This window comes from Carcharhinus amblyrhynchos, chromosome 9 (genome assembly GCF_965287045.1).
Source record: "Carcharhinus amblyrhynchos chromosome 9, sCarAmb.v2.hapA, whole genome shotgun sequence".
Taxonomy (NCBI): domain Eukaryota; kingdom Metazoa; phylum Chordata; class Chondrichthyes; order Carcharhiniformes; family Carcharhinidae; genus Carcharhinus; species Carcharhinus amblyrhynchos.
In genome coordinates, this window is record NC_137332.1 from 47077167 (window position 1) to 47100620 (window position 23454).

At 41.9% G+C, this 23454-nt stretch overlaps 1 protein-coding gene across 1 annotated transcript in view; it reads left to right on the forward strand.

Annotated features, from left to right (window-relative positions):
• The window catches only part of negr1 (neuronal growth regulator 1), a 518020-nt gene that overhangs the window by 327291 nt on the left and 167275 nt on the right, over positions 1-23454 (forward strand). Inside the window, exon 2 of the mRNA XM_080195565.1 lies at positions 17178-17410. Coding sequence (XP_080051691.1) covers positions 17178-17410 — 233 coding nt within the window. The remainder of the gene's footprint in view (positions 1-17177; positions 17411-23454) is intronic.

A 23454-nucleotide genomic window follows, 5' to 3' on the forward strand; every position in this document is an offset into this window, starting at 1 on the left:
AAGTAAAAATTATGAAAAAGTTTGAGAGGATATGAAAATCTATTTCTGTTGGTGGTGAATAAGTTTTCAATTACTTCTAAATGGGTGTTTGGAAGATTTATTTTCATGTAAAGTGTTTTAGAGAATTGAATACAAAGCAGAAGTGACTATTGAAGTCAGATGGTTAGAATATTTATGAGGGAACTAGATAAGCCAACAAAAAATGAATACTTCTCAAGTAAATAAGAGGAGAGCAGCAATGGGATTAGACTAGACTGTCAGACATATGGGGGTGACTTTACCATTGCACCCTGCCAGCTGATGGACAGGGCGAATTGGTGAGATCACGAGAGAGCTGAGAAATTAGGTTTGCGCTGGACTTCTCGCCTCGCACGATGTTACCTGCACCAGATATCTGGCACGATCAGCCTCACACTCTTTTTGGGATATATTACTGAAACGTATTATTGAATCTATTATTTAAATTAATGTAAAATCTAATTTTAATATAATTAACTAGCCCAGGAGGAAATCATCTGGGCTCACTGGCTTCTGTGGCCTCAGCAATGAAGGTTCTCTCTGGCGAGGATCATGCATGGGCCCCAACAACAGGAACAAGATGTGATGGCCTCACCATTAGAACCAGAGGCCATTAAGGCACCTCTGGGAGGTCAAGGACAAGGGAATGCTCCTTGAGCAGTGCCAGCCTGGCACCTTGGCACTGCCCACTGGGCACCTTGACACAACCAGCCTGGAACCCTGACAGTGCCCACTGAACACCAGGCAGTGTCAAGAGGGTGGAGCCTGAGGGGGTAGGGCCTGGCCTGGGGGGCAGATCAATTGATGGGGAGGCTGGGAACTCTGCATTCTGCACAGCAATCAGTGGGGGAGGGAATTGGGACTGCTGTGCACTTGACACAGTGATCGGTGGGGGTGAGGGGGGTCACAAATGTTTTGGGGGGGCACGATTGTGGTAGCGGGGGATGGGATGCTGGGCCACGGAGGCCAGGTCTCTGCACAGAAACAGAAATCTGCACATGTGCAATGGTGCCATCTATTGCTATCAGCTGGCTTTTAGGTGATTTAGGCCCCATCTAGCCCCCTACTGGTGGAAAACAGATCGAGGTTTTTTTATTGCACAGTGTGTCATAAGATTTAATTGGTAGCCTTGCCGAAATAACAGATCTGAAACCCTCCATTTTCATGCTCATTCTGGACTTCGAATTATTTTGGTGAGATCATCCCTATGCATTGTGTACAAATGCATAAAATGGTGGTATCTTACAGACATTGTTGTTGTTCATAAGGTCCTTAAAATTTCCAGGTATATATTGCTAGCATGCTTCTGAACTTCGGGGGCTGAACCCTTGTCCACTTCCATTCTGCATGGCTAACCATTTACCATAAACACAATCGTAATTGAGGCTGCCTTGTTCACCTTAATGGTGTTTAACCTGTTTATCTCAGAATCGGTTTTCAAGGTTATTCTCAATACTGATTGGAGTCAGAATTTTTTTTTGCTGGCCTCTGATAGGCCCTGCTTAGTCTTGCATTTACTCCCAATGTGCCCCTTTGCTATTGCAGGCATGTCACATAGTCCGTAAGTTTACATCTCTCTGAGGGTGATCTCACCCATAGTGGTAGCATTCTTCATAGTTCCTGGTCTGTTGACTGAATTCCCTATAGCTTTACATTCTGTTTTGCTCTAAGCCTCTCTGCTCATTGACTTGTGCCCTCCTCTCTGGTTACCAGCGGCTCCCCAGCAAATTTATTGGACCTCGCCTTCATGCATGTTCTGCAATTCCATCACCCCCTTTTGGCACTTGTCTTAGTCTGGGTGACCTCTAATGTCTTCTTTAAAGTAATCTTTGCCTCTATTAAAATTTATTTTGTATAGTCATGTTGTTAGCACCACAGACAAGCCTATCTCTCAACATGTCGTTTAAGAACATAAGAACATTTAATACTGATTCAAACTCTTGAGCGCATCACAAACGCTGCGGACGACTTCCCTGGGCTCTTGTTGCTGAATTAAATTTGTATCACTGCATTATTACTAACAACTTCAGGTGATAATACCCCTTGACTAATTGTACAAGATCCTCAAAAGTGTTGGAGTCGGGAGCATCTGGAAATGTTAGGCTCCTTATCAGGCTATCATTACCTGCTGCTTCCCTTTCCTTCTTCGATTTCATTGACCTTAAATGAATAATGCAGCTGTTTCAAATATTACATCCGTTGCTCCTGTTAGGGTCGAATGGGTCTAGTTTCCTAAAAAGAGGTATTTTGTCACCCACAGACTGCCGAACAAATTTGCTTCAAAAAGGCTTCCACAGGCTGATCTCCTGATTTTTGCAGCAATATGAAGTTGCTCTGATCGATCCTTGTCAAATATAGAGTCTAGTGGATGACCATCAAGTAGATTAATGAATGAATGATTTATTAAGATAAATAACTATGTATAGAGAGTGATATAAAAGCTACCGTACTCCATGACACCAGACTCCTGACTGGCCTGGAAAAAACACGCTCAACTCCAGGATTCATGCTCTCTGGACCGATTGGGTCATATGTCCCACCAAAAGCCTGCCCCCCACATGCTACCACATTTTTATCTGCTTTAGTTTTGTTTATTTATTCTTAGGCTATGGGCATTGCAGCATTTATTACCCATCCTGAGTTGCGCTAGGAGGGCAGTTGAGAGTCAACTGTATTGCTGTGGCTCTGGAACCACATGCAGTTCAGGCCAGGTAAGGACGGCAGTTTTCTTTCACCAAAGGACATTAATGAACCAAGTGGGTTTTTCCACCAGTGACAGTAGTTTCATGGTCATCAGTAGATTCTTTATTCCAGATATTTTTTATTGAATTCAAATCCCACCGTCTGCCATGGTGGGATTCAAGCTTGGGACTCCAGAACATAAGCTGAGTTTCTGGATTCACAGTCTAGCCTCCCCTAGTCAGTATTATTTCTGAGATTTCATTGTCTGATTTATTTTTGAAAGAATTTTTTTTTGTCTGCATTTTTTAAAAGTTTTCTGTGACATTTGCTCAGTGATCCCATTTACATTTGATGCTAGCATTGGATAAAAGTCTGTCAGGACAGCAGTTGTTAGGATTTGTCTCTTAGGATTAGATAAGCATAACGTAATAGAATACTGTTGGTCAATATACTTGTCTTGAATTACATTGCCAAGATTTACCCTGGATCAGAAAAGTAGCGCACCTTCTCTTCATTATACAAAAATTAAGTCATGACTGAATCGATGTGCAAATGAATCTTTTTTATCAACATCCAATGGGCCTGGTTTAAAATTCAGTAACGGTGGTGGAAGTGTGATTTTGTAAATACAATTGGCAAGTATCCATCTTTCTTCATGTTGTTTTCAAGGTTCCCTCTGTTTTTTCCCTCTTTCTCCTGAACATTTCCACTGTGGTAATATTCCATAGATATCCTGTGCTGTCTTGTCCAAGGAACTATTCTGTGTTTTGGCAGTTGTGCAGTCAGGTTCCTCAATTAACTTAGGCAGCCTATGTGGCGTGGATTATCCTCAAGCAGGAATGCAGTCAAAAAGATCTCCAAAATCACTTGATAAAAGAAGGGCATTGGTGAGGCCGCAGCTGGAGTACTGTGTGCAGTTTTGGTCGCTGCACTTACGCAAGGATATTTTGGCCTTGGAGGGAGTGCAGAGGAGGTTTACTAGGCTGATGCTGGAGTTGAGGGGGTTGAGCTATGAGGAGAGGCTGAATAAACTAGGCTTGTACTCGTTAGAGTTTAGAAGAATGAGGGGAGATCTCATTGAGACATATAAGATGATGAATGGGATGGATAGGATAAAGGTGGAGAGACTCTTCCCGCTCAGAAAGGACAGTAGGACTAGGGGGCACAGCCTCAAGATAAAGGGGGGGCGGTTTAGAACGGAGTTGAGGAGGAACTTCTTCACTCAAAGGGTGGTGAATCTTTGGAATTCTCTGCCCGTTGAAGTGGTGGAGGCTGCCTCGCTAAATATTTTTAAGATGCGGGTTGATGGGTTTTTGATAAGCGAGGGGATTAAGGGTTATGGGGAGAGGGCGGGAATGTGGAACTGAGCCACGACAGATCAGCCATGATCTCATTGAATGGCGGGGCAGGCTCAAAGGGCTAGATGGCCTACTGCTGCTCCTATTTCTTATGTTCTTATGTTCTTATGAGAGGTTGCTCGCTTCCCACAACCAGCCGTGTTCCACTTGGTCTCCTACATGGGATATTTGGCAAAACGATTGACACCCTTTCAAGATCCTGCTTGCTACGCAACCAATAGGTAGGGACTACAAGTTGAGACTTCCATCACACACCTTACACAAAAACCCCTCCACTTCTACAATGCCAAACTTCCAGGAAGCCAGAGAAGCATGAATTTCTGGCTTACAGACTTGTTTTGTTGAAGGGAGTTCCAACACTTGCGTAAGTATAGCAAGAACTTCTGTTTCATTAGTTTAAATGAATAAATAGAGGCATGGCAGAGCATCACACTCCCATGGATTTCACATCATGTCTCATGTGAGAATTCCAGGCACCTCTCATATCCTGGATAGCTACGTGCAGAAAATGTCATCAGCTGGAGCAGCTCTGAATTTTGAGATGGAGCACCAACTGCAGTGTATCTTCTAGGAGGCTCAGGCTGGGAAAAATGAGTAAAACACATTTCTGGAAGTGTGCACCCTGCAGCTTAAGGGTGTGCAAGGAAGGAGAGGGAATGGGTGAACACCACATTGTCAGGAGACTGCTAATATAGGAGTCCCCTGAGTGCAACTTGCTCTGTAGCTGGTTTTTATTTCTGAATACTGGTGAGAGTGATGGTTCATTTGAGGAGTGCAGCCAGAGCAACATTCACAATCTATGGTGGCTCAGCTGTACCTGAGTTCACGCAGATGATTGGGAATGCAAATTAGTTCTACACCTAAGGGACAGACAGTTCATTCTGGGGCTGCAGACATGAATCCAGGATGGTATGTTGCCATCTTGGTGCCAGGGTCAAGAAACTCATTGAGCAGCTGCAGAACACTGTTGAGGAGAGGGGGCTGAACAATCAATGGTTAATGGACAGAAAGCAGAGTGGGAGCATTTTTAAATTGGCAGGCTATGATGGCAGGCTATGACTAGTGGATCACCATCAATCCTGGAGCCTTAACTATTTACAATCTACATTAATGACATAGATTAAAAGACTGGGAGTTGTGTATCTAGGTTGCTGATGGTAGTAAGCCAGGTGGGAACGCAAGATTTGAGAAAGACAAAAAGACTCTACATATTTAAAAAATTTATTCTTGGGTTGTGAGCATCACTGGCTAGGTCAGCATTTGTTGACCGTTGCTAACTGCTCTTGTCCTTCCAGATGGTGATGGTTGTAGATTTGGAAGGTGGTGTCTGAAGAAGTGGCAGATGGAATATAATGTGGGGAAGTGTGAAGTTATTCACTTTGACCATAAAGGTGGTTCAGTCAAAGCGCTACTGATCGAGTTGGTCAAGTCCTGAAGAATGTAGTGTTACACTGGGTCTGCAGCAGTTGGTAAGTGAAAAATCCATTTGGTCTTGTCCTCGCCAATCTATCTTTCGTATAGACATCTGTTCACGGCAATATTGCTAGGAGTAGCCACTGCACAGTCCTTGTAGAGACAAATTTCCATCTTCACATTATGAATACTCTATTAGGTTGTGTGGCACTACCACCAGGTTAAATGGGATAGATTTCGAACAGACTGAGCAACACAAAACTTGGCATCAATGAGGTACTGTGAGCCATCAGCAGCAGCTCCACTTTCTCAACCACAATCTTCAACCTCATGGCTTGGCATATTCCCCACTCTACCATTAGCAACAAGCCGGGGGGCAATTAATCCGAGCTCAACAAAAAGTGCAGGAGGGCATACCAGGAAAAGCACCAAGCATACCTAACACTGAAGTGTCAACTTGATGAAACTACAACATTGGACTATTTCCATGCCAAATAATGGAAACAGCAAGTGATGGACAGAGTTACACATTCCCGCAGCAATAGATTAGATTTAAAATCTGCAGTCCTGCTACAAACAGCCATGAATGGTGGTAGACAATTTAATAACTAAATGGAGGAGGAGGCTCCACAAATCTCCCTAACCTCAATGATGGAACCTAGCAATCAGAACAAAAGATAAGGCTGAAGCATTTGTAACAATCTTCAGCCAGAAATGCTGAGTGGATGATCCAGCTGAGCCTCCTCCTGAGGTGCCCCAACATTACTGATGCCAGTCTTCTGTTAATTCAGCACATTCCACATGATATCAAGAAACAGCTGAAGGTACTGGATGCTGCAAACTGTGCAAAGGCAATGGGCCCTGAGATAATCTCAGCAGCAGCAGTGCTCCAGAATTAGCCATATCCCTAGCCAAGCTGTTCCAGTACAGCTGCAACGCTGGCATCTAAATGGCAATGTATTAATTGCCAAGATGCGTCCTGTCCACAAATACCAGGACCAATCTGACCCCGCCACTCACCACCATATCGGTGTGACAAAGCAATGCTTATACAGCAATAACTTTCTCATTGCTCATTTTGGGTTTTGCCTAGCCACTCATCTCCTGACCATATTACAGTCTTGGTTCAAACATGGACAAAAGAGCTGAATTCCAGATATAAGTGTGACTCCCCTTGACATGGAGGCAGCAATTAACTAAGTATGGCACTGAAGAACCTTAGCAAATCTAAAGTCAATGGGAATTGAGGGGAAAACTTCTCTGGTTGGAGTCATACTTGGCACAAAGGAAGATGGTTGTGATGGTTGGAAGTCAAACATCTCCATCCCAGGACATCTTAATGATCTGGAGGAGGGAACCGAGTGTATGGTGTCAAAATTTGCTGATGACACCAAGATTGGTGGAACGGCAAATTGCACGGAGGGTGTGGAGAGTCTGCAGAAGGATCTAGATAGGCTGGGCGAATGGGCCAGGAACTGGCAAATGGAATTTAATGTTGGCAAGTGCGAGGTGGTCCACTTTGGTAGGAATAATGGTAGGAAGGACTATTACTTACGTGGCGAAAAACTGCAGCAGGCGACGGTGCAGAGGGACCTCGGGGTCCTTGTGCATGAGTCGCAAAAACCCAGCCTGCAGGTGCAGCAGGTGGTCAGGAAGGCAAATGGGATGCTGGCCTTCATAGCGAGGGGGATTGAATATAAAAGTAGGGAGGTCTTGCTGCAGCTGTATAGGGCATTGGTGAGGCCGCAGCTGGAGTACTGTGTGCAGTTTTGGGCGCCGTACTTATGCAAGGATATTTTGGCCTTGGAGGGAGTGCAGAGGAGGTTTACTAGGCTGATGCTGGAGTTGAGGGGGTTGAGCTATGAGGAGAGGCTGAATAAACTAGGCTTGTACTCGTTAGAGTTTAGAAGAATGAGGGGAGATCTCATTGAGACATATAAGATGATGAATGGGATGGATAGGATAGAGGTGGAGAGGCTCTTCCCGCTCAGAAAGGACAGTAGGACTAGGGGGCACAGCCTCAAGATAAAGGGGGGGGCGGTTTAGAACGGAGTTGAGGTGGAACTTCTTCACTCAAAGGGTGGTGAATCTCTGGAATTCTCTGCCAGTTGAGGTGGTGGACGCTGCCTCACTAAATATTTTTAAGATGCGAGTTGATGGGTTTTTGATAAGCGAGGGGATTAAGGGTTATGGGGAGAGGGCGGGAATGTGGAACTGAGCCACGACAGATCAGCCATGATCTTATTGAATGGCGGGGCAGGCTCGAAGGGCTAGATGGCCTACTCCTGCTCCTATTTCTTATGTTCTTATGTTCTTAAGTTCCTCAGGGTAGTGTCCTCGACCCAACCATCTTCAATTGCTTCAACAATGACTTTCCCTCTTTCGCAGAGTCATAGAGGTTTACAACACGGATACAGGCCCTTCGGCCCAACTTGTCCATGCTGCCCTTTTTTTAAGGGCTAATCCCAATTGCCTGCATTTGGCCATACCCCTCCATACCCATCTTACCCATGTAACTGTCTAAATGCTTTTTAAAAGACAAAATTGTACCCGCCTCTGCTACTACCTCTGGCAGCGTGTTCCAGACACTCAGCACCCTCTGTGTGAAAAATTGCCCCTCTGGACACCTTTGTATCTTTGGGTCTATATTCTCTGAAGTTTAGAAAAATGAACAGTAATGTCACTGAAATAGTCAAGGGCTGAAATTTTCTGTCCTTGTTTGTGGATGAGATTTTCCAGTGCTGCTAAGAGTACATGGAGTTTTTGACTAGAATATCAAATTTTTCATTCTCATTGGCAAAGGATCCCGCCACAGACAAGACCAGAGGACAGTTTCAAGAGTGATCATTCAGAACTGTGATAAGGACAACTTTATTTACTCAAAGAGTTGTGAATCTTTGGAATTTGTAGGGACAGTGGTAATGTCACCAAACTAGTAATCTAAAGGCTGAGGCTAATGCTCTGGGGACACGGTGTTCAACCCAAACGGCAGCTGGTGAAATTCTCTTATTATTTAACAACACGGTGGAGATTTACTGGGCTGTCAAACTGACAAGCTGGAAAACCTTTCAATATTGAACTATGACTTCCTTATGTAAGTGGAAGGGTTTTGCTCACAGGACTTGCACTTAGAGTGTACTTTCACTGCTTTGGAGATTTCCAACAATTTTGAGGTCATTTCTGCTAAGTGCTAACTTGGACTTTCATGACTTTGATGTGCGCCTCTCTGCTGTCAAGCTTCACTGCATCATGGGAGCAATTTATGCACCTCTGCCTTGAACCTCAGACAAGGAGGAGCAGCAGCACCAGCAGCAGCAACAGCAGGAGCAACAGCTTTCTCCTTAACCACCTGCCTTCCCACATGATAGAGAGGATGAACACATAGCTGCAGCTTGAAGGACAATATACCACAAACTCCCAGTGAACAGAAACATGATCGGCTTTCTGGACATGACTGAGAAGCAACGGTTGCCTCAAGAGGCTCCAAGTTTGTTGGCCGGTAACTGTTGACATCTGCAGCCTCTTGGAACAGACCTCCTTCCTACGGGACCAAGTGGGTACGCATTGCCAGTGGCCAACAAGGTCTCCACAGCCCTGAATTTCTTCACCTCTAACTGCCTGCAAAGAGCTGCTGGTGACGTTTGTGGGATTACACAATCTGCTGTACCGAAGAGCAGCTCACAGATATCCAATGCCATATTTGCCAGGGCCACATCCACTCATGAATGCAGAATGAGAAGGTCTGTAATTTGTTGCAACGGCTGTATTCCTATAAGCCAAAGGCATCATAAATTTCACCCCATGACAATCAAGGTGTCCTCAGATCATTCAGGAGTATTTAATGAGAGATGCCATTCTATCAATATTTAGCTGGTATATAATCACCACAAATTTATTGTACATGTCTGTGCAACATATCCTGGAAGATGCACTGAAGCCTGCATTCTGCAACAGTCACATTTCCAACATATCTTTGCACCTCCAAACATGAACAAGGATGACACCATGGAGACATGGACTGACCTCCAGTGGAACTGGCTGATGACAGCAGTGAGAAAGCCTCCAACTAATGAACAGGGTGCAATCTGAGCCATATCAGCACAAGAGTAGTCATAGAGCAAACCACTGCGTGTAGAAGACGTGTTTCAGATGCTTGGAAAGGTCTGGGCGTGTGTATCTAAACTGATAGAGAGTACTCATTAGTACTGCAACAGTGCTTTTTCAGAGTTCACAACCACCACCCTCCCTCTGAGGACTTCTTGTCCTAAATAAAGTTATTGAACCTCTTTTGACAGCATAGTGCAAATTTTCCTATTTCGCCTGCCACAAGAGTCATAGTGGGCGAGGTGCGGACCATGAGAAGGTCCTTCGACCTCGGGCAGGAATTTCTGGTTTTGGGGCAAACACATCTGGAAAATCCCGTCCAAAATGTTAGGTGTGATTGACGTGTTTTTTATATTATTTCTGTGTTTGTGTGTATATATGCTGCGTAGGTAAGGGTGTGCCTCTGTGTCCAGGCTTAATCAAAGAGAGGGTGTTGGAATCAGATTGTCTGTAGAGTCAAAGGGATGAAAGATTAAAGGTGTTATCTTCTTGTATTTTATAATGGAACCTTAGGGTGGGTGTTAACTTACAAATAAAGAGTGGATCTGAAATGTGCATTTTGGGGGTAAGTGTTGAAATTGATGAATAGCTGTTGCACTTCAAAGGAGACAAAGAAAATTGACTCAAAGAAAAATGAGTAAACAGGGGCAGACACGTGTAAATGTATTGAACTAAATGAGAGGGAAGATAGGAACATGAAAGGTTTTAGTATTTGGTAACTTGAGTTTTCAAAGGGATATTAGAAGACAATGGAGAGAGCTAAGATAAAAGGGATGCAGAAGTATTTATGAAAATGGATTTTCAGTTATAGTTAGTTGTGTGGTGTGTGTGTGTGGGGGGGGGGAGCGGTTGGAGGCGGGGGGGGGGATGGCGGGGAAACAGGTAAGCTGTGGTTGTCCTATAGAAAGCCAGAGGGTGTTTGGAGTGTGTTGTGTTATAAAGCAGAGGTGGATCCCCCCCTCCTCTGAGAACCAACACCCAGACACCCAAAGAGGAGTACTTCACCCTATAATCTGAAAAAACTGTGTGTGAATCATAGAATCTACAATGAAGAAGAAGGCCATTTGGCCCATCAAGCCTGCACCAACAACCATCTTATCCAGGTCCTCTCCCCATATTTTGCCCTTCTAGTCACCCTGACACTAAATGGCAATTAATCATGGCCAATCAACTTAACCAACACATCTTTGGACTGTGGGAGGAAACCAGAGCACCTGGAGGAACCCATGCAGACATGGGGAGAATGTGCAAACTCCACACAGACAGTAATCCAAGCCAGGATTTGAACCCAGGTCCCTGGCACTGTGAGGCAGCACTGCTCGCCACTGTGCCACCCAACCTCCCTTGACAGGATCCCTGACCCTTTTAAATAGACCATCACCACACCCACCACTCTCACTAGTTCAGAAACCCAAAAGTGGGATGTTAATGCCCTGACTAAGCTCCAAAGCCCTTGGCCAAACGGACTTCTACAGTTTAAGTTCCAGACCCACTGCCAGGCTTGCAAGTAGCTCTAAACATTAAAATTCTGCCATTGGTATTGAACACGTTCAGGTAAAAAAGTTTGAATAATTATAAAACATGTCTTATTTGATCCACCTCTTTCTTCAAACCTTTACAAAAAGATGTCTGTCCAGAAGGGTACCTGCAGCATATGAATTGATGATTTAGTAAATCAGGTGCATAGGTTCCAAGTAACTGAAGTGCTTAATCCCAGATCAGTTATACATTGCTTTATATATGGAACATTTTGTACATCCTGGCCTTAGTGCCCATTATGATAGGACACCTAGCTGGCACAACAGTACAACAGAGACTGATCAGTCACATTCTGAATGTATATCAGCTAATTAGGTTAGTTTACAAGTATTGATTTTGTCAAGCCCCTTTAAGAGTTTTGGATGTCAGGGATTGAGTTACAAAATTACACTTTATATTTTTCCCTTGCTGTAGTGTGGTCAAGCATCAGCATTCAACATCCATCAGTCCTCTGAAGGTCTACACAGGATAAGCACTATAAATGTTAAAATGAAAGAAGGGTGGGGTTTTCTGGTTCCGCCCACCCTTGGATCAGAAATTCCCACCTGAGGTCAACTCACCTCTCAATGCTCCAATAAATTTTCCATCCCACTCAGGACCTGGGAGATTTCTGTCCTGCCAGCTGATTAATGTCATTTACCTCAAAGAGGCAACTCACAAGTGATGAGAGTAATACAGTGGGACTATTTCCAACAATGTTTCTGAGCTATTTTAACTGCAGGAATGTGTTTTTTAAGAGGGAATGCTGAATTAAATGTGGTGTTCTACTGCCACATTTAGGCTGCAGCAGAAATTCGACCAACTGCAACATGAATAATTCCAATTTTTTTTTAAAGATCTCCTGATCAAAATATTTCTCCAGTTAAACATCAGTGTTCTTTGTACCACTCACTCACTCCATGCCTTTACCACTATTTTGATCACCTTCCCTGCTCTCAGGATGAACAATGCTGTTCAGCATCCTGTTTGATCCTGAGTTGAGTATCCAACTCCATATTCTCTCCATCATAGTGACTGTTTACATCCAACTCCATTCCTGCCAAGTTCACCTGCTTCTGAAAACCTCATCTGTTCATTTGTTACCTCCAACTCAATTAATACAGCCATGGATGGCCTCCTATCTTTTATCCTGTGTAACCGTCAGTTCACCCAAATTTTGTTTGTCATGTCATATCCAGCATTATATCCTAATCACCCCAGTCCTTATTAATCTACAGTGACTCCCTTGTTCCCTTGAATGAGTAATTTAAAAATTATCTTTCTTGATGTCACTAACCTGGAATGTAAATTCCTTCACAGCCTCACACTTCCTTTTCCTTATAACGTGCTTTCCCCAATCTACCATCCCCATATCACTTTCCCTAATGCCCTCCTCCACCCCCTTTTGGCTCATCATTCTGCATTCCTCTGATATTGGCCTCTTGGGCGAGGCTCTTGAATTCCTTCCCTAAAATCTTCTGCCTCTCTCTCACCTTCCACACACCTGACGAAGTAACACCATTTCCGAAAGCTTGTGAGATTACTATCAAATAAACTGGTTGGACTCTAACCTGGTGTTGTGAGACTTCTTACTGTGTCTCTCTCACCTAACGAAACTTTAGAGACCATCTTGAAACCCAACTCTTTCACGAAAGCTTCAAGCTTTGATTTGATGGCCATTTTAAAGTCTCTTATTTTCCATGTTCAATGCACAATGTAAATGTAAGTTGTTCTTATGTTAAATTTAAGAATACAGGAGTGGATTGATGCCAGGAACGAAGCTCCTGCTTTTTGAATACCCACGTTGAAGTACTGTTTCGTAATGATGTGCATTGTTCAAAATAACTCAAGCCTTCAAGTTCATTGTTAGCAAAAAGCTATTTACTTCTAAAAATATAGATGTACATGAATAAATTTCAAACTTTTCTTCAATTACTGAAATATTCATCTACTAAGGTTTCAAGGAAAAAATGATACAACCAATTGCTACGTGAATATTGAATACAAACAACTATAAAGTGGATAGAATGTTGCCAAAGAAGAAATAACTTACTGGAGTTTGACGAAGGACAAGGATACCCTTTGGACTTGCAAGCATGAATGGCAAAGACAGAAAATCAAAGCAAGATAATGAGACCAGCTTATCTTGGCTTATTTATGAAGCTGATTCACAAAGCATTCATTAATAGTATTTAACAATGAAAATGAAATATTATTCTGTTGAGCAATGAAATGTATTACATTTCAAATTCATGGAGAATAATTATCGAACAAGAAGATCTAATAAAGCAATAATGAAGGAGAAATGACAGGTTCCAAATTGAATGTGATAAAAGAGTTCAAAGTGGCTAACTAATAGGAAATTATGTAATTGTGCTAAAAGATGATTAATATTATCAAAGAAACCAATTTTTTTAATATCAGGAGAGCCACAAAATTACCTACAGCGTTATTGATTAGATTTTGGTGAAATACTAACACTACAATATTAGCAATTGAAAGTGGACCAAGTTTATTTTACAGAGTGAGGTGGATAAATAGCATAATACCAGCTATCAGAATTTGAAGTCACAAAGGAGGTTGAAATTGGAATATTAGTATTTAAAAAAAGGAATCTTCAGGGTTGCTTAATGAAATTATGAAAGGGGTTTAGAAAGTTGATTAAGCCAACTTGTTTGTTATGGTGAAAAGTTCAAAGAAGCACAAATTGAAAATTTGGAGTAGAAAAGGTAATATGCTCACAGACTGTTGATAGAAAAGAGGAAGTAAAAGCACTTAGCTGCTTTGAGGTTGCCTGCAGCTGTCAAGCAGAACTATAATGCTTACAAACATTTGGTTAGGAACAATGTGGCACATCCTGAAAGGAAAGATTAATAAATAAACTTCCAGTGTGCTGTGAAAAAAGCATTAAGCTATTAAAGGCCAGTCCAAGATATTAGCCCATGTAATTGAATGAAAACAAAGGTCTTCAAAGACTGGCAATGGATTTCAAAAGACATCGAGCGTTGGTAATGGAGGCGATCTTTCTAGGAAGGCTCAGAGCCTTGAAACAAATGCACTGTTACAAGAATGGACCTGAGGGAGCAGCTGTGGGGAAGGGAATTCCACCCCCTCCCTTCAGTTGAAATTACTTTTCCTGTGCTTCACATCTGCAACTTTGAGAGAGAAAGGGGAACCCCTTCTGCAGAATAGAGTGCTGATGTGGTTTGGAAGGCTTTCAGCTGTCCAGGGGTTATGGCAATTAAATTGAACAGGCCACTTCAAAGTTTTCACAGTACACAGAGCATAATGAAGATTTTGATCAGAGAGCTGCCTGAAATCACCATGCCAAGAGTCGTCTTCAGCTTTGCCAGAGCTAAAAGGAGCAGTGTAGCATGAGACCTCCATCCCAGGGTAGAGTCACGAGATCAACCCCTTACCCCCAGCCCATCCCTAGGTCCATTGGGGACCTTCCCTCTGCAGCCTGGAAGTGGCAGTAGGGTACATGGGCACTGCATTTACTTCCGTAAACCTCCCTCAAGTCCACCACACCAGATCCACACATGTCAAAACCATTATTAAAGCCTGCCTGGTACATTTCCTGCTAGAGAAGTAGGTACATCACTGGAGACTGCTGAATCGGGCTTCCAACCCACTAATGAGATTACAATGAGAGTTTTGCATTATCAAGGGGTTCCTGCCTGGTCTGAGTGGGCACCTGATCTAGGTTGGCTGGGCAGGCCAGGTGGATGGTGATGGGTTTGCCGCCCATCAGGAGCCCCATTTTAGCCCCAATGCCCCATTCAACAGGCCATTGGGATTCCCACCGTGGCTAGAGTACCCAGTGACCCTCCCCTTACATAGGGTCTTAGCAGAGATAAGCTTTGGAGGATAGGCCTTATAACATAAAGTTCACAGAGTCTCAGTGCTGTTGATCTGGAGCTCCCTTATGTGAAGGTGGGCAGCTGGACCCAGTAGATGACTGGAGGTTCTTACCAATGGAGTTTCAGCATGGAGGTTAATATACAGTTGGATCAATTCTTCTTGTCTCAGCTTTTCAAGTTTTCAAATGCAGACCAGTTATACTCAGATGAAGCTTCTCTGGCAGCAGGTTGATAACCGCATATGGAAATTCAGGCAAGGCAGGGAGAGAGTTAGTGAAACCTTGCTTATCAGCTTATTTCCCAAAACACGCTGATATCAAAAACCAAAGATCCAAAACTTGAAGCTTGTCTCTGTCATGTGGTTGCCAGTAAAGTGGTAACTTTAGCCAGTTTCTTCCCCATCAATTAAAGTGATTGCAGTTCAAAACAATAAACAGCACCCCTCCCCCCTTAAGACTACACTGATGAAATGATTTGCTGGGAAAAGGCAGGCTTGTTCCCAGGCCAAAGTTGGACTTGTGATCCTTCTTAAAAAATTCTCCAGGTCAGCACCCAAGTGTCCAGACATGCAATGCCTTTCCACATTTTAAAAGAAAAATATGGTTTTGAAAGATATGATTTTTTACAACACAGGAGTAGAGCCAGGTGATTTTGCAGAGATGGAAATAGACAGTCACAGCAATGGTGCAATCAGGAGAACTGCGGTCCATCATTTGAAAGAGAGAGAATGACAGGATAATTTTGCAGTTTATACCCTTCATCGGAGTTGGCATGGTTTTAATTGAGTACAGCCCACTTTTACAAATTAAAGTAGAATGAGATATTCACACATACACAGATTAAAAACCTAATCTATTAACTGGGGCCATTGAAGCAAGCCCAGTGCATTGTCAATGGGGCACTTATGTGTTTAAGTGCTTTTAGAAATGTACATAGCAAATTATCCTTACAAGATAAAATATAATATCAGAAAAGGCTAGCTTTTGAATTGTAGTTTTTACTTAACTGCAGTATGTTAATTATCTGACATTTTACCAGTCACTGATATTGATAGGTATGATTTATGGGATTTGCAACTGCTTCATATATAATCCTTGGCCCTTTTTGATAGACTGCAGTTCTCCTAACAAATGTGAACTAAATTGCATTCTATAATTGAATATGTCAAAGTCTGTGTGTATATAATTTACAGTCTGTATTATGACACATGACACACACATAAAATTGCTTTGACCTCCAGAATTTGTTTAAAGAGTGCATGAAATTTCCTGGGTTAATCTGGTTCATTCAGTCATCAGAAAACTATTTTACAAATGACTAAGAGTTCACTTAAAGCGAGATAATACTTTGACAAATGTTTCATCAGTTTCAGTGTGTAAATGGCCATCAAATTTATTTATTTCTCTAGTGCATTTTACTCAACTTCTGTCCTAAGGACTTGGGGAAACTTGGCACTACAGCAAGGAAAGGACAATTTTGGGGAGACGGCAAATGCCTTCAAAGCATCTCTTAGGTCAAGAGGTATAGGAGTGCTTTCTGCTCTTTATTCAAAGTGCCTAAGTAACACAATATTAAGTACTTTGGCAAAAACGTCTTCCATGCTTGAATGGGATGCAGAGAAGGTCGAATATTATGCAATGCTATCGATGTTAGACTGTGTCCTGCACTGCAATACCTTATGATCATTGAAGCAATATTAACTAAAGGGATGCAGAAGCTAAACTGTGAATTATGTCCTAAAGACCTCATTGAATCATAGAATCTCATTCAATTTCTTTGCAATTGAGCATTCATTGCTTGAAAGATTAGGTTCACTGAGCTTTAAGAAGATAAAAGCATTGCAATCGCATGTTTTGTTCCTGATACTAGCATTTTTTTTTACCTACAATGAGTTAAGTAAGCCTGGAAAGTTTTCACCAGATGTTAAAGGCACATTCAGTCAAGGTAAAAAAAAATCCAGTCTGCAGTGGATTAGGTATTGGTTAGGCATTTACCTCCAACACTTGAGTGATGAAATTCAACTTTGTCCAGGCACAAAATTGATGCTAACAGTTCAGCCAACTCATAATGCAACACTGCCGATTTTTCTTCAGTAATTTGGCTGGGGTGTAAAAAACATGACATTCACAAAGTGGTGCCAAATGAAAAGAAAGATCCATAGAATCAAATTGTACTTTCATTATGTAAAACTAATCCTTCGGATGTCTGTTATTGTCCACAGGTGCTATCTTGAAGATGTTGCTTCGAAGGGAGCATGGTTGAACCGGTCCAGCATCATCTTTGCAGGGAACGACAAATGGTCCGTGGACCCACGGGTGTCAATCGCATCAGGTGGTAAACGGGAATATAGCCTTCAGATTCATAATGTAGAAGTCACTGATGATGGTCCATATACCTGCTCAATCCAGACCCAACACAATCCCAAGACATCGCAATTGCATTTGATAGTACAAGGTAAGCCACTTGAAAAGATTGAAAGAAACCCTGCATCCATCAAGATCAGAAATCAGAAGAAGAATACGTAATCCTATTATTGGTAGTTGTGATGGTTGTTTCTGGAAGGGTCACAAGGCCTGTGTTGCGCTTAATGGGACAATCACCACGTTAGTCCAATAATATGTCACGTTGATTACATACGGATCTTTTTAATTCAATTTTCTGTTGTCTTCTCCTGAAGGTGCTGACTTGTATTCATGTACAGTTCTAAAGGCAATTATTCCCCTTAGCTATAAATGTAAGAGGTTATTTTAGGTGATGTGGTGACACAGCGATTAGCATTGCTGCCTCACAGCGCCAGGGTCCCAGGTTCAATTTTGGCCTCAGGTCACTTTTTGTGTGGAGCTTGCACTTTCTCCCCGTGTCTGCGTGGATTCCGTCCCAGTGTTCCAGTGTCCTCACACGGTCCAAAGATGTGCAGGTTAGGTGGATTGGCCATGCCAAATAGACCCTAGTGTCAAGGGAGTTAGCAGGGTAAATGCGTGGGTTTACGGGAATAGGTCCTGGGTGGGATTGTGATCATTACACACTGAATGGGCCAAATGGCCTCCTTCCATACTGTACGGATTCTGTGAAATTTTCATTCATATGTGATGAAGACGTTATAAAGGACAACACAGAGGCTTAATCTTGACTTGCTCAAATATAAAGCAGTGGTCACTGGATAGTGATCAGGAGATCTGAAACAAGGTGACTTTTTCTTCCTCTAACCCAAGAGCATTGAAGCCATTTTTAACTTAGCTGATGTTAGCAAAATCAGGTTGGAGATTGAACACGGGATTTTCATGGTCAGATTCAGATCAGTGTATTCGTAACTAAGGCATTGGAGCAATGATACAAATTTACTTGAAACTAACTTTTAAGACATCACTAGAATTCAAAATAGATTTTTTTTTAAATAGGTGTTGCAAACAAGAACTTTCATTTATGTAGCCATATATCACATTCTTGTGTTGTCCCACATGGCTGCATAGGTAATCAAAGAATGGTCTCCTGTGTTAAAAACCATTCAGCCCATTTTGTCATGTTGATTCCCTGCAAAAGCAGCCCAGTTAATCTCACTTCCCAGCAACACTGCAAATGTGCTCTTTCAAACAATTATCAAATTCCCTTTTGAAAGCTACAATTGAAGCTTTCACTACTTGGGCTTCCAGGCAGTACATTTAAGATCCTAACCACTCACTGTAGACTTAAAGATTTTCTCATGTTGCTGCTGCATCTTTTAACAATAGCCTTAAATCAACTTGCTCTGGTTCTTGCCAATGGGAGCAGTTTCTCTCTCTCTACCCCACCCAGAACATGCCTGGCTTTGAACATCTTTATTAGATCTCCTCTTAACTTTCTCTTCTCATTGGATATGTAGAACTCTGCACAGCCAGTCAAGACCAGGGTTTATGCTGCACACAAGCTCTTCCCATTTTTCCCTCATCCAAATCTATCGTCGGGACCTCCTATTTCCTTCTCTTTCAAATGATTAGATTAAAAACAGAAAATGTTGGAGACATTCAGCTGCTCTGGCAGCATCTGTGATGAGAGAAACAGAGTTCATGGCCTGGATCTTCACCACGAAGGTGGGTAGTACAAGTGGGAATATTTCTGTCCCTAAACACCTCCTGCTGGGAAGTAGGCCTTAAGTGGCCAATAATTGGCACCTAAGGAACTCAAGTGGGTCAAGAGTGGGCAGCAAAGAGACAGGTACACCCCACAGGGTATTTTAAAAGCCCCCTCCCACCTGCAAGCTCTCTGGCACAAGACTTAAAAACCTGCCCTATGTTTCTGTATATAAAGCAGGGGTATTGTTTACTTTTGAAATGTAGCCACTATTGTGAAACGTATCAGCCAATTGATGAACAGCAAGTTAGATAAATGGTCAGTAAACCTTTTGGTTGAGGTCTAAATGTTTGGAAATATATTTGTCGTCTTCAGATAATGTCATGGGACATTTTATATCTACCTAAATGGACAATAAGGTAGCTCGATTTAAAACATAGCACCTATACTCCCTCAATACTGCATATAAATAGAGTCAACCAGCTTAATCTGATACCTACTTTTGATACTTTTCAGATGTACCTACAATGCAATAGTTTGCTTTTTTAAAAAATTTTAGTCATCATTGTTTTGCACCACCGTGACTACATAGGCACAGTATAAATTCCATGTTATACCAGAACTTGGTTTACTCTAACAAAAAGAGTTGCCTAAGGATAGGTCAATTTTATGAGGAAAAATTAGATTTCTCAGTACTTTCTTCAATATCATTGTCATATACCATGAATCAGGCTTGCGTGTAAAAGTATGGGTGTGATTGGTTTAATTAAACTGAAGTGAGTAAGACTGCAAGTAGCCAGGAAGGGGTAGGCGTGAAGGCAAGTGGTTGAAGTGGAAATGAACAGAGTTAAGATGGAGTATCAGGGGATGATGTGAATAGGAATTTACATTAGGCATAAGGAAAGTGCTGTAAAAGTTAGTTGTTGTATTTTGTAAAGAACATATACAATTAAGAGATTTAAATTGGAAGAGGCAAAGTTGTAAGTTTGCTTTGGTTAAAAAAAAGTAGCAGTCATAACGTAACATGGTAAACTCTGGGAACAGGAACTTCAAAAGGACTATAAAAACAATACAGTGGAAGATCAAAGAAAATAAACATTTAAAGAGATCTTGACAAGATAGTTTGTGCTAGCAAAAAGCATAAGAACACCAGCTGCTGCCACCCTCAGAGAAATGTGTTTCCGTCAGTATTGAGTAAGAGAGGAGTAAAAGCCTGCTTCAGGTTTCCCCTACACCAGCACTGCATTGTGTGGTGATATCACTGGAATTTTTTTTAACAAGATTAAAAATTTGTGAAGACTATTGCCATCAAAACGGGGTTTAGCTCTGAGTTACTTAACCCGAACATTTTCAGGAAACGTTTGTAGAAATACTGTTAACTGTGTAAAGGAGTTCCTGTGTCTTTTAAGCGTCAGTTTCTTTTTTCTTTTATTTTAATAAATGTTTACATTTAAAATTTAAAACCTTCACAAAGGGAAACAATGGGGTTTAAAGATGAAAGAGAAAAAGCATATTTAAGGACAATTGCAAGCTATTTAGGGAGAGAATAGCCATGTAATATCCTGAAGCATATGCTGTGCTTAGAGACAGCTGTGAAAGAAGCAAAATGAGCTCCAATCAGCCTCAGAAAAATCTTTCTTTGTTCCAGAAAACAAAGTGGTGGATTTCCTTTGTCAATTGATGGAGGGAGAAGTCTTGTGAAACACCTTCCTGATAGCAACATTGAATGTCTTTAGTAATATTATTGGAATTTCTATAGATTAAGAATCTGTAGGGACTGTGTTTAGTTGTAAGTTTAACTAAGCAGAAATCTTTTGGGAACAAATATTTGGAGGACTGCTTTTAACTGTGTAAATGCAATTGTATGTGTTCACATTTTCTTTTTGTTGATGGATGTTTTAACTTAATACTTCAAATCGCCAAAGATGGTTATTGGAATTCTAACTCCTGACTTTAGTGCACACACTTCCTTGTAATAAAATACAAATTGCCATAATACCATAAGACTGTAAGACTTAGGAGCAGAATTAGGCCATTCAACCCATCGAGTCTGCTCTGCCATTCAAACATGGCTGATATTTTACTCATCCCCATTCTCCTGCCTTTTCCCCATAACCCCTGATGCCCTTATTAATCAAGAACAGCTTTCCAACTTTCCTTTTGGGATTTTGGCAGTCTAACACTTACCATCTGCCATATTGTAGCAATAAAATATTCCTGGTCCTCAAGGGTGATCAAACAAATCAAAAGAGTATCCAACTTACCCCGTACCTCTAGTACTCAACTCTGACCTGTTGCTGCATCACATTAGCTACAACAGAAGAGGACAATTCTATCCTATTGTGAACGTAATCATCTTAGTCACCATTGCACAGTTGCTCTCACTTTAATACTTCACACAGAATGATATGTGTTCAAACATGTCACAACCACGTAAAAGGTATTTCCTCAAAGTGGTTCATAAGCCAACAATTTGTATATGTTTGCCTAAAGCTCCCTTATAACTTATATGTGTTTCAATTTAAAAATAATCACTAGCAACTCTTTAGCCTTAACTAAAATCAACATAGAAAATAGAAGCAGGAATAGGCCACTCGGCCCTTCAAGCCTGCTCCGCCATTCATTTTTATCATGGCTGATTAGCAAATTCAATATCCTGATTCCTCCTTTCGCCCCTATCTCTTGATCCTTTTAGGCCCAAGAATTATATCTAATTTCTTCTTGAAATCACACAACACTTTTCAACTACTTTCTGTGGTAGTGAATTTCACATATTCACCAGTCCCTGGGTGAAGAAATTTCTCCTCACCTCAGTTCTGAAAGGCTTATCCCTCAGGTGCAGCAGGTGGTCAGGAAGGCTAATGGGATGCTGGCCTTCATAGCGAGGGGGATTGAATATAAAAGTAGGGAGGTCTTGCTGCAACTGTATAGGGCACTGGTGAGGCCGCAGCTGGAGTACTGTGTGCAGTTTTGGTCACTGCACTTACGCAAGGATATTATGGCCTTGGAGGGAGTGCAGAGGAGGTTTACTAGGCTGATGCCGGAGTTGAGGGGGTTGAGCTATGAGGAGAGGCTGAATAAACTAGGCTTGTACTCGTTAGAGTTTAGAAGAATGAGGGGAGATCTCATTGAGACATATAAGATGATGAATGGGATGGATAGGATAAAGGTGGAGAGACTCTTCCCGCTCAGAAAGGACAATAGGACTAGGGGGCACAGCCTCAAGATAAAGGGGGGACGGTTTAGAACGAAGTTGAGGAGGAACTTCTTCACTCAAAGGGTGGTGAATCTCTCGAATTCTCTGCCCGTTGAAATGGTGGAGGCTGCCTCGCTAAATATTTTTAAGACGCGGGTTGATAGGTTTTTGATAGGCAAGGGGATTAAGGGTTATGAGGAGAGGGCGGGAAAGTGGAACTGAGCCCCACAGATCAGCCATGATCTTTTTGAATGGCGGGGAAGGCTCGAAGGGCTAGATGGCCTACTCCTGCTCCTATTTCTTATGTTCTTATGTTCTTATCATCAAGCTATGACTCCTAGTTCTGGACTCGCCCACCACTGGGACCATTCATTCTGAATCCACTATGTCTAATCCTGTAGAATTTTATGAACTTCTGTGAGATCCCTCTCACTCTTCTAAATGCCAATGAATACAACCCTAACCGAGATTAGTTTATTTGCTGCTGCTGCTGTTGAAAGTTACATGAGGAACAGTGAGGAAGTTACTAACTAAAATATAGATAGATACAAGATTAAAATGCCAAAAAAGACACTTAAGATGAGATTTCAAATCAATCTCTGTGAGATGTCAAAAGAAAAAATGCTGGAAAATCTCAGCAGGTCCGGCAGCATCTGTAAGGCGAGAAAAGTGCTGATGTTTCGAGTCCAGATACCCCTTTGTCAAAGCTCTATGAGATGTTGTTGCTTGAATTCCTTCTTTCTGAAGTGAAGAATTGAAATTGATGTTCAGTTTAGCAGCCCCATACTAACTCCCAGTGGCAGAGAGAAACACAGTTCCCATATGATGTTCACTGTGAACTCGACTGAGAGCTGTACACTGGAACTAACTTCCTGAAGCCAAAACATTTTTTTGCACTTTTTAAAGATTCAATATACATTCCCGGAGGACTCTTGGCATTTTAATGACTCTTCATAATCAGCTCTAGAGATAATAGTCTGACAAGGTTCAAACAAAAGCAAAAAGGTACCAGGTTATCTGTCCGTATTTCCATTTTGAAAGAGGTTTGAAAACAGAAATATGTCTTTAAAACAGTTGTCCTTAAAATCTTTGGTATCATAATTATATGTCTTTAACAGCTCCAAGACTTAGTACAATCTAACAGTCCAGTGCAGTACAAGTGGAGTGTTGCACTCTCAGAGCGCCATCTTTCAGATGAGGCCTGGTCACCCTTTCGGGAGCAAAAGATCTTAAGACGCAAAATAATCCTGCTTCA